Source organism: Pyrus communis, chromosome 14 (assembly GCF_963583255.1).
Source record: "Pyrus communis chromosome 14, drPyrComm1.1, whole genome shotgun sequence".
Classification (NCBI taxonomy): Eukaryota; Viridiplantae; Streptophyta; class Magnoliopsida; order Rosales; family Rosaceae; genus Pyrus; species Pyrus communis.
The window spans coordinates 21,635,918-21,648,419 of NC_084816.1; the positions used below are offsets into that span (position 1 = coordinate 21,635,918).

Sequence of the window (12,502 nt, forward strand, 5' to 3'; positions counted from 1 at the left end):
ATTGAGTCAAAGAGGTATCCTTTTCCTCGTTCTTTTACTCCAAATGGGCATCCCAGATCTTACCAATTTAGTGGAGTCACATGCGCGTATATGTAGACGTGTATCTACTATCTTTACAAGTTCTCTAAGAAAAAGATCTCGATTTTTTTCAAAAAATAGGAATTAGTTGGAGGACTCAATTTATATTGAACTTTAGCAATTTGAATCATATATTTTGTAAGTCTAAATTCATATATATTTTTTGTAAAAATTCAATTCAATGCAACCTCATTTGCACATTTAATTGTCACGATGAAACTTCAATGTTTCTTAAAACATAGTGTTTATCAATTTCTTTGAACTCAATTAGATGCCTCAAATATTTCTGATTTGGTTAATATTTTGTAAGAATGATCTATGAGGTGCAACTTGAAAAATAGACGGTTCAAATCATCAAAGTTTGATGTAGAGTGAGTCACACAATGAGTCCCTATTTTTATAAAAAAAAAATGGGAATCCCTCCCCTTAAAAGTTGTGTGCATTTATATGTATGTAGTTAACGAGGAAATTTCTTCAATACTATGTAAAATTGAATAATACATAAATGAATGGCTAGGATTATAAATAAAAAAATATAAACAACTGTGAAAATTAATCAAACAGCTCAAACACTCATGCCATTGAAGCCACACACCCGAATCTGTACTAGTCAAATGGGATTAATTATTAATAATTTGCTTAGGAGTTAGGATAGTTAATGAAAGACTGATGGGAATATTCATATTGAGTATTGTTTGCAGGTTTAGGTATTTAATTATGTCCCAACGGTCAACTAAATTGAATGGCCAGTATAAAGAGAGGCAAATTATCCGAGAACTGAGGACTCGGAAATAATGGATTTAACCAAGTGACTTAAACAGTAGGATTGAAAAAGAGCATGCATGCACGTATGTTTGTTGTTTTGTCCTACGAAACAAAGTTGAATTGGGTGAAAATTGTGCTGCGGTAACTATATATGCACTTGTACAGTTATTTTACTGTATATATGCTTTATGCAATTCACAGGAGAGCGATTCAAACTTAATACTACGTCCGGAAAAAAAGTATAACTAAAATGAAGTTAGGAGACAATGTTCTCATTAAGTGATTAATGGAGATTTTCTAGTATGTTTTGACGTGTTTTATGCATCGGAGCATCTTAAGTTTTTCACATTTCAATATATCATAGTGATATGTAACTAAGACAGTTTTGTAAAATGATACTATTTTAGTTATCAATTACGTCGGTAATATGATACTATTTTACGTTTTAATTGTAAATGAAGTTCAAAGTGAATACATATTAGGGTTACATTTATACGGTCAAAATTGTTTATTTCTACCAAGACAGTTTTGTAAAAAATGAAGGATCCTTGCATTAGGTACGTAAAATGAGAACGACGAGGGTAAGGAATGAAGGTAGTAAGCATGAGCTGAAGCGGGAACGGAGAGGAATCGAGCCCTACCCTACGTACGTACCGACATAAGTGATAGTCTTTCTTATCGGCCTAGATGCAGTTGGTTCGAACTGTCATCAAAATGTGGCAAGAGGCCACCCAATTAAGACCCCATATGAGCACACTAAATGTGGGAACATGGTCAAGCCAATTAGTTTAGCTGACCGGTTTATATAATACAAAAGTGTTGTGTGTACGAAGGGGGGTATGGAGGAAGACGTTTGTTTACATCCATTAATGTTTTGGACACAAAGAAGGAGACATCTAGCACCAAAACCACGAGCATTCCTGGCCCATAAAATGAGATCAAAGTCCTCCACTCTCATGGCCGGCTCAACCCCAATTGTGTGATCGATAGAAAGATGATGTAGTGTTTGAAACCTATCACGTGACGTTATGTACATATTTTAATTTTTAGCATAAAATAGAAGCGTGATGATGGTATCTGAAATTTATTTTGAAATTTATTTTGCGTTATCATGCATTTTCATTTATCTGCATGATTTTCTACGAATGATTTGTGACGTTGCCACCTAAATGTTTTTGTTTCAAAAATGTCTTTATATTTATTATTTTAAGTTACCTTGTAATATAAATTTCATGATCTAAAGGCTATGGTAGCTACAAATAGAAGATACTTTACTTGGCAACTTAATCTTATGGACCATATGATTGTTTTAATTGGGAAAAGCAAAGAGGATTCTAAGTAAATATATAAATATTGCAATGCAATGCCCCTTGAGGATGCATCTTTGGGCATTGTGCATTATGTATTGAACCTTCCCTAGAAGATATAATTATATTAATTTCATAATTAAACTCCTTATTCTATAGTTTTCAAACAAACAAAAATTAGATTGCCATAGAAATTGTAAATGTCCTACTTTATTTTTCAGTTTTCACCCCTTGAGAGATACTAAGTAGACTCTCTTAAAATGAGAAATTTTTTTTTTTATAAATTCTTTGTCATCTCAGAATTTAATGTTATTTCTCGTGCTAACATTATAAAATATTGTGCCCAAAACATGAAATAAGAAAAAGTACCATGAAGAATCATACTTTTAAGAAAATCTCTTTTAACATTTCTCTTCACCATTTTCAAATCCACTTTGTGAGAGTGCTAAAATATCCAAAAGTCTATACACACATTGGAATGGGAGGAAATCAAGTTAATCAACCATTTTTTTAACTCAAAAAAGTAACTAACATGGGAGGCCTCCAAGATAATGCAAGCCGTTGGATTGAGAGAGAACTGCTTGTCGGTGTAAGTACATCGACATGGAACTATCTTATAGATGCCATTAGAAAATGGCTCGTCTTTACTTTTTATTTTTCATTTTTTATATGATGGTAACGCAAAGATTTCATTCATCGGGACGCAATTAACATTATATACTATGATAGATGAATGGAAAAGCTTCACCATATCCAAAGACAATGGAATAACTATAAGCTCAAGATTGGAATGGGCATAGGAACATGTATTGATGTACCAGATCGGCTAATGCTCCCACGTTGAAGTGATGTATTCCCCTAGTTGACTGAACACTTGATTATTGGTATTCATTTGGTCCAGCATAGACTGAAATAGAAGTCAGTTCGATAGGAAACTTTTGAAAAAGCAGCCCACCTAGGTTAAGTTAAACACTTAAATTTTGACAACTTAATCAAACGGTTAAACGATTTATGATTAAGTTGATTTTTTTAGTCAACCTTCGACCTTATAGTTACATCGTTACTTTTTTCGATTCCATTTCTTACTTGATTACGTTACTCCATCCATTTCCATTATCATTCATTTTTATGAAACCAATCGCAATCTTCAATTATAAAAGGAGAAAGCACAACTTTTCCTTTTTTTTTGGAGTGAGGTTTTCATTTTATCTTGATATGTTAGCACTACAAGTCTACAACAACATGGATATAGTATGTTTTTGTTTTCTTGGGAATAAAGCAAAGAGTGCAACATTAGAAAATGGAGTTCAACACAAGTCTTCAACCAGGAATCATGACGAAGCTATGCATTTATATAATAACCTCGCATTCGTAACATATGAATCCAAAGATACCAAATGTAAATAATAAGCAAACCAATGAAGAAATGGAAAGAGGCCAAACCATCTTTGAGACTGAATTAATGTATTCATAGAATGAGAAATGTTAGTAATCTTTATACTAATTTTTGTATTTGGACCGTTTCACCTTTTTACATGACACGTGCTATTTTCTTACACAAAAAACAAGATCTGTAATGCCTTGAACATTATATTTTCTATTTTTCATTATTACCTACTCAAAAGCATTAAAATTCTTTCTTTTGTGTGTGTGTGTAAAAATGACACAAACTATACCAGTTTTCAAGACCGAAGTTATCAACCACTCGGCCATCTCTCCGAAAGATAATTTCTATTTTATTTTTATTCCACCAACATATGAGTTGATATCATTGCTATCATTTGAAAAAGTGAAAAGATTTAAATGCAAATTTTTTACTAAAATAAAAGGCCTTTAGTTTGGCACTCATTTGAGTTTTTATTTTGTTGTCTGTTTTTGTTCTTCTGAAATTGTGCCCACGCATGCTTTGTACTCTGAAAATAAAAAACCCAAAGATCTAAGTAGTTTTTATATACTAAGGAACAATATTTGATTCTTTACATGCAACGAGTTAAATCTATTTACATACATGCAAATTACAATTGATACATACACAAATTTATGCATTAAAAATTTAAAATTAGAGTTTTCATATTTGTAAACTTGTGATTTGTTTGTGAGAAGAATGACTACTTACATAGGAAGACTCAGTATCTTTCCATATAAGATTTACAAAAATAAAAAAAAAGAGCTGTTAGTTTGGTCAAATTTAGAAGTTAATTGAGTGGGAAAAGAAAAATATATTTTGCAAAAAGCATGTGACAATTGCATCTGAAAATACGACCGTGGAGTTGGAAAATATTGTCACACACCATTTTGATATATTTAAAAGATATTTTCCTCTTTTTCTTTAGTTTTATTTATAATTTTTTTAATAAGTGATCTTATCTATATTAAAATGATGAAGTTTCACATTGAGTTGATAATAATGTGGTTCAAATTCGTATTTGATGAGAATCAAATTTAAGACCTCTCACTTATAAGTGAAGAGAAATACCACTATAACGTATTACTAAGTGGCTTGTTTATAATTTTTTTTAATGTGTTTATATACAAAGCAAAGTGTATTTTATGTGTGTTTAAGATATATTTTAAGACGTTTTACAATTTGCATGCAAAATACTCTCACTATAATTTCTTGTTCAACATTTTAGTGGGTCACAGCTCACAACAGAGCTTGTGCCGTAGTGGTGCCACACATGCACCTTACCTGCTCATGTGGCCACGTACCACTTGTTGCACATTAGTTTTCCTTCATTTTTTTTTTTTCTCTTTAGGGCAAGTTAGGAAATTCAATTTTGAAATTTTTTTCAGTGTGACAGTAATATATTGGCGCTGTGTTACTAATTATTATGAAGTATAACTCAATCACTAATATAAATTAGGGTTACAAAGCAAAATTAGAATAAAAATTCTAATTTTCTAATATAAATTATAACACATTAGTTAGTAAAACGGCTGTGTTAGGATTACAAAGAAAAAGTAGAATTCTTCGACAACTTATTAGTAGTTTTTTTGTTATTTTCTAATTTGACACGTTTTCTACATTACATGTTTGACTATCGATGTCCGAATCAGATTTATTTTCATTTGACATTAAAACCTTTTTTAACATTAAAAATAGAATTAAAACTCATTCAATAAAAATTGAACTTAAAACCTCTTTCAACATCAAAAACAAAACTAAAACTCGTTGAAGGTTTTTCGATTCGTCGTAGTCGGATAAATCTATAATATCTTTAATTTTCACTAAAATTATGAAAACAAAAATACAAAAATCTTTGGATTTGTGATGAACACCGATTGCATGCATGCCATGTTATCATGTAGCCTACCTGGCATGAAATAGATCGCCTGGTCATCATTCTCCCTCTTTTCTATAACGTCGTCACTACGGATGATGGCCTCCTCCTCTCCTGTCACCATCCGACTCCCTGGACAACGAGAGAGGATCTCGTTAGACTTTTTTTTGGGAGGATTTTGAAGATTTTTTAATTATATTCGTTCATTAAGCATTGTATGGTTAGTTTCTGTTACGTATTGTTTATATTCAATTTACAATAATTTTTTACCGCATAATATACGATAACGAATATGATTTAAAATTTTTCAAAATCCGGCAGAGAATACGCACTTCCCGAAAACAACCCCGTAGCAATGACATAGGCATATTCTCCGGCATCGTACTAAACGACGTCAAACCCCACCGTTAGTTTGCTTAGCTGGACGCCACTGTTTGGCCCCAGGATTTCCCTGAATGCGCCAGCTGGCACGCCACTCTCTCCTGCACATGGCCAGCTACCTCTGTCCAGACCCTCGCAAAATTACTTAAACACCCCTATATCCATCGCTTGTTCTCCATAATGCCCTTGCTTCGCCGTTATCCCCCATTTTAACTGTGTTTTTCTCTCGGGCTTATCCAAGAGGGTAAAAAATAGGCAGCCAGGTGGCAGCCCAACATTAAAGGGTAAAAATGTGAAATAAGTGAGAGTGGCGGAGGGTAGTTTCGGACTTTTGGAGCAGTCATTAATCTTCTATTGTGTTGGCTCTCCGGCTTGCGTAATAAAGTAAAAAATCTGGACGGTACAAGAATCTAAGATAAGTAGCAATACCATATTGATCGGACCAACTTACATGAATCGGATTTTCGTTTTATAAATTTCAATCAAAAAATATAATATCATACAAAATGAAATTATAAATAATAATGTATTATTAGACGAAAGTTAATAACAGTAAATCTATTTCCAGTAAGTTATTTTTAATTATTATTTTTTATTCTTTCTTTTATCGTCTACAAGAGATTGACACATATATAGTATTACATCATTATTGACTACGTTTACTATATGTAATAATAATTCATAACTAACCAACTATGTGCATGGTTACATTGAATATTAATATCATTAGTGTCAAGATTTTTTAAAGACGGACCAATAATCTGCTACTAATTGGTTCTAAGTTTCTAACACTATAATGTTTTCAACTTGCACTTAATCACTTGCTCGCCCAATATATTTACTATTTAGGGATTTGATTGACCCAACATCAAACATTCTATCAACTATTTGAATGAGTTGGCCGTCGTATAAAACAATTAGCATGCTTTAATAGATTGATATCACATTAAGATTTTAGAAAAACAAATAATCGGCTCACTACTAATTAGTCTAACTTGCATTTAACCACTTGGTAGCACATGTTTGGGGTTTAACCTGCTTTGATACCATATCAAAATCAAGTAGAGATAAACCAGCAGCTCACTACTAAATACTAATTGGTCTAAAATCAATATTGTCTTCAACTTGAATTAACATAACATCACATAATTTGTGAATATTTCTTCACAAAAAACCTAATTTACGTTACAAATAGAATCACTCACTTATATGTTGTACTTTATTTTGTGAAATTACATTTTACAACATTTTATGCATCACATCCCGAATATGACATTATCAATAATGTTCTTTATCATAATCAAATTTAAAATTAAAAAAAAAAAATCTTTTAGAAGTTCACATAAGAGTATCATACATAAGAAATGGAATATTTTTACTCACTACACTTAAGTGATGGTGATACTCACCACCCTATATATCACTGTGTCACTATTGGATGAAGTTAAATTTCGAAATCTATAAATTAGAAAACATTTATGCCCTACAATTTTAAAACTACAAGGCAACAACCAAAAAATAGATGCAATGTACTAGCATGAAAGTTAGACAAAGCCTTGATGTAATTTGTGCACCTTACTCTATGCTTATTACACTCGTCATTTATTACACCCCTTCAACATTATACAGAGATATACGATTAAATTAAGAGCTAGTTAATTAAATAAACCTCGGTTTTGTAAATCATTTCTTAAAGAAAAATGAATTGGTGTATAAGCTGGCACTTTCTTAGGATACGTTGTCACTTTTTTATTTCATGCCTTAAAGCAAATTATGCACGAGTATAAATAGCACATAATTAGCCCTAACCAATATGAAAGTCAATCAATTCATTCACAAAAGAGAAAACGAAAGTAAAATCAATTCATTCACAAAAGAGAAAACGAAAGTAAAGGTAATGAAAAAGAGAGACCCCCAATAATATGCTAGGTGTCACCATTCTTTGCGTTTGTTTACGGGAATATTTTTATTTACCATTATGTGATGCTAACATTGTAATAATCATCGTTTAATGAGTTTAACTTTTAAAATTTATGCAATGAACAAATATAAATATCAAAATTTATATTTTTTTAATAATAATAAACAGAATTGTGAACATTAACACGCTCGGCGATGATAAAAAAAGATTTTAAGAGTTATAGATTGAGAAAAGAAAAAGGAAAAATAGAATAAAAATACAACAAGAAGAGAAAAGGAGAGAAACCTCAAAAGCCTGTCTCGTGAAGGAGCAGGTAAAAGGGAAGAAAGAAAAAACAAGCAATAAAAAACTTCTCTCCTTTCTCTGTCTCTCCTTCTCTCTCCTCCCTCTCGTTTTCTAAAAGAGGACTTCGCATTCATTCTTTGCTTCCTTCTTTCATATCACGAGATCCCCATCTCGGCTGCTCTTTCCCCCCTCTTTGTCTCTCTCTCTCTCTCTCTCTCTCTCTCTCTCTACCCCTTAATGTCTTCATCAGAATCTCTTCTTCTCCTTCTGCTGCTTCTGGGGTTTTCTGCGTCTGTATCTGCCAGCAGTCATCGTTCTTCTTATCGGAACAGCTTCACTGCCACACATTGCTGAGGAAGACGACGGCCCAGAAAGAAAGAACAGAAATTTAAAGATTGAGAGAGAGAAAATCGGAAAAAAGATAGGAGCTTTGCTGTTGTTTTCGGAAATGTCGCATTCCGGGAAGCCCATTTCGGAGCAGCTCGGCCTAGACTCGCTTAACGATCGATTCCGTGACTCGCTGAGTTGCGAAGCCAACAAGCCCGATTTCCGAGAACTCGATCTAGGTTCGCCCGTTTCGCCTCTTCGGACTCGCCAGAGCGGCGGCATCGCCACTGCTACAAGCAGTAGCTCCAGCTCATCCGGATCGGTTTCCGGCCGAAATGGGCCCAACCCAGTTGCCAGAAGGGCCGATTCAGCCCCCAACAACCACTCCGGCGAGCTATCCGGCTCTAGCGAGAGCAGTCCCACCGCCGCAGATAGCGCCCGATCCGCTGGAAACACCCGCAGTTTCAAACCGGGTCATACAACGGGTTCCACCCACCCGCTTATATACTCGGGTCAGAGCTCCGTGAGCTCTCCGCCGCCCAGTGTTTTGCCCACGGGGAACATATGCCCATCTGGGAAATTCTTAAAAACGGGTATGGTCCCGAACCGGAGCTCCAGAACCGACGTTTTGGGTTCGGGTACGGGGAATTATGGTCATGGGAGCATAATGCGGGGCGGTCAGGCTGCTAAAGGCGGCAGCAGTGAGGCAGCGAGTTCCCTGAGTTTGAGGGCGAGCGCCATGAGTTCGAGGGGTACCGGCGGCAACGGAGACTTGTTGAAGAGAACAATGGTGAATGTGGATCCAGAGGAGGTGAAGAGAGCTGGGAATGAGCAGTACAGAAGAGGCCATTTCGCAGAGGCTTTGAGCTTGTACGATCGGGCGATTGCATTGTCTCCGGCCAATGCTGCCTACCGGAGTAACCGCGCGGCAGCATTAACGGGTCTAGGACGGCTGACGGAGGCGGTGAGGGAATGTGAGGAGGCGGTGAGGTTGGATCCCAGTTATGGCAGAGCTCACCAGCGTTTGGGGTCTTTGTTTCTTAGGTGAGTTATTGGGATGTAAAGCAGTAAAGCTCAGTTATTTTTTTCTGAAGCTGATGTGATTAGCGAATTGGTTAGAGTTAATCTTGTTAATTAGTTGGTCAACATTGTTGAGAATGCCTACTTGCTTGGTCTCGGGATCTGCTGCGGTTTGCCCTTTCGATTCGGATTCATTGAATGGTTCTTCTGTGTTTTCTTGTTTGCTTTTACTACCTTCTTGTATGTTGCGTTTACTTCATGATTCGATCTAGTATTTGGTTGAATTGGGCAAGTGTGAATAGTTGTATTGCAGTTTGCTAACTCCTCGATATCTAAAGCTTCTTGGAACCTTCTTAGAGTTTTTGGGTGGACTTTCAAACTTTCTGGGTTCGTGTTGTTTTACATTCTTAGAATCCAGCCTTTGCTGGTTTATGGAACTGTAGGTGGACTGAATTTCGATGCATCTCTTCAGCTTAATGTAGCAGGAAATTTACTTGACTTAATCCTATTTACTGCAGGTTAGGGCGGGTCGAGAATGCCCGGAGACACCTTTGTTTTCCCGGGCTGCAGCCAGATCCAGCTGAGTTACAGAAATTGCAGGCAGTAGAGAAGCATCTAAAAAGATGTACAGATTCCCGTCGTGTAGGAGATTGGAGAAGTGTATTGAGGGAATGCGATTCTACTATTGCTTCTGGAGCTGACTCTTCTCCTCAGGTAAATATCGATTCCCGAGTTTTTTAAAGTTTGTATACGTGGATTTGTATTATTTGATTTAGTGAAAAGATAAGCAAAATGCTGAACTTGTTCAAATTGAATTTACAGCTCTATATGTGTAGAGCGGAAGCGCTTCTGAAGCTCCACCAAATTGATGACGCCGAATCAGTCGTATTGAATACACCTAGATTAGACACTCATTCCGACCTTTCACAATCTAAGTTCTTTGGGATGCTTTCTGAAGCTTACACTAACTTTGTCTTGGCCCAAATTGAATTGGCATTTGGAAGGTGAGTTCAAAGAATTTAGGCTTTATCCGAAATAATATGGTTAAGGGTTTTGTGGAGAGTGAGAATAGATGATGGATGTGTTGCAGGTTTGAGAATGCAGTTACTGCTGCTGAGAAAGCAGGACAGATTGATTCCCGAAACATTGAAGCTGCAGTGCTGCTAAGTAATGTGCGCTTGGTTATGAGAGCTCGTGCCCGTGGCAATGATCTCTTCAAGTCCGAAAGGTTCACAGAAGCTTGCGCAGCATATGGAGAAGGTCTAAGGGTTGATCCTTCAAACTCTGTTCTCTATTGCAACAGAGCGGCTTGTTGGTTTAAACTTGGGATGTGGGAGCGATCCATTGAAGACTGCAACCAGGCCCTATGTATTAAACATAATTACACAAAAGCCCTTCTCCGAAGGGCTGCCTCAAACAGAAAGGTAAATGCATGTCTAAACCTCTTCATTTTCGTTTCTTTCCGTTCGTAAATTTTTCTTTTAAGAGACTGCAATTTAGTCTGTTAGTTTTTTGTGTATTGCAGCTAGAAAGATGGATAGAGGCTTCAAAAGATTATGAGGTCTTGAGAAGGTTGCTCCCTGATGACAATGAAGTTGCTGAATCTTTGTTTCATGCTCAAATTGCATTAAAAAAATCCCGTGAGGAAGAAGTTTCTAATTTGAAGTTTGGCCGTGAAGTGGAAGAAATATTAGGTCTTGAGCAGTTCAGAGCTGTGATATCTTTACCAGGTAGGCCTTCCCATCTATGCTTCTGTCACCTTATAATTTCTACACCTCCGTCATTGCACAAGTGCCTAAAACTTTGCATTTACAGGTGTCTCCGTGGTCCATTTCAAAGCCGCCTCTGATTTGCAATGCAAGCAAATATCACCTTTTCTGGACATGCTTTGTGGTCGCTACCCATCCATAAATTTCCTCAAGGTAAAGTTGCTGATTGATGTTTATCATATACTAGTTTGACTGAAGTTTGCATGCACCTGTGATTGCTACTAAAGTACTTTTAAGAGAACAATTTTTTTTATACTTATTACGGTCATGGATCATAGGTTGACATTGAAGAAAACGCGGCAGTTGCAAACAGCGAAAATGTAAGGATTGTACCAACATTCAAGATTTACAAAAATGGGAGCCGAGTGAAGGAAATGGTGCGCCCCAGTCGCGATATGTTGGAACACTCGGTCAGGCATTATAGCTTTTAGAACTCAGGACTGTACTGTAATTCTGCATCTCAGCCATATTTTTGAGTTTCTCCTGTTGCTGCCCGGCACCCCAGTTTGTTAGGAACTCCCCTTCCGTTCCGTTCCTCCTCCCATCACATAAGGATTACCAGATACCTGTTACATTATCGGAATCACCAAATAATCTCATTAGCAGCCAATGCCAGTGGATCCCAGAGAGGTAGCTTAGTTCCTTGTTCAGTTTGCATTTATTCATTCATTCCTCATTGCTCTCTGGCTCCACTTTGTTCCTCCCTTCTCCTATGCCCTCTTTCTCTCCCATTTTGGTTTGGAATATCTTCGAACTTTTTTCATTTTTCATTCCGATATAGCCCGGCCTGGTTCCTGGATCCTCACTTCCAAGAAAAAAAAAGAAATTCTGTACAATCGTTAAGTTTGCTTTTAGTTTTATTTGAGAGGGAGAGAGGGAGAGGAGGGAGAGGAGAGAGAGATGGGTGGCTGGATGTAGAAGAGGATCATCTGTACATGTATATATGTGATGATATATACAAAAAAAGAATGGAAGTCATGAGGGAGATTGAGATATGTGGTGGGTACTTACTGGGTTTGTGAATGAATGGTGGATGTGCTGTTATTGTTGTTTCCTTCTCAAACCAATTATTTAACAATAAAAATTTCTACTGTTCTCTTCTTGTTTCTCACTCTACATCGGTTCAATTCTGTATCATGTTCTCTCACCTTGAATCTGCAACTGAAATGATCCAATCATGTCGAGTTAATGTGCATGTTCCGCTCACAAGCGTTTCTGCTACAAGTGCTTTTATAGAATTAAATTGAATTTGGATGTGCTTCTCCAAAACACGCCTTTATGACCTAGTACATTTATGTATTTTTTTGGGAAAAGTGTAGTCAGAAGTGCTTGTAGCGATGGAAAAACGCTTTTAGCTTTTCCAGAGGC

General features: G+C 36.2%; 1 protein-coding gene across 1 annotated transcript; it reads left to right on the forward strand.

Annotated features, from left to right (window-relative positions):
- Positions 1 to 8,111: 8,111 nt before the first annotated feature.
- LOC137715904 (TPR repeat-containing thioredoxin TTL1-like) lies at positions 8,112 to 12,204 on the forward strand. The gene is made up of 7 exons (XM_068455264.1): positions 8,112 to 9,389; positions 9,884 to 10,079; positions 10,188 to 10,369; positions 10,456 to 10,789; positions 10,891 to 11,095; positions 11,181 to 11,287; positions 11,413 to 12,204. Exons 1-7 carry the CDS (start codon positions 8,467 to 8,469, stop codon positions 11,563 to 11,565), a joined length of 2,100 nt encoding a protein of 699 aa, XP_068311365.1. The 5' UTR covers positions 8,112 to 8,466; the 3' UTR covers positions 11,566 to 12,204.
- The last annotated feature ends 298 nt before the right edge of the window (positions 12,205 to 12,502 follow it).

Excerpts from the sequence above, each read along its gene's own strand:
- LOC137715904 (XM_068455264.1), top strand. The coding sequence starts at position 8,467 with ATGTCGCATTCCGGGAAGCCCATTTCGGAGCAGCTCGGCCTAGACTCG. Across the intron at positions 10,370-10,455 it reads ATTGAATTGGCATTTGGAAG|GTTTGAGAATGCAGTTACTG; the intron begins GTGAGTTCAAAG and ends GATGTGTTGCAG. Across the intron at positions 11,288-11,412 it reads CATCCATAAATTTCCTCAAG|GTTGACATTGAAGAAAACGC; the intron begins GTAAAGTTGCTG and ends CATGGATCATAG.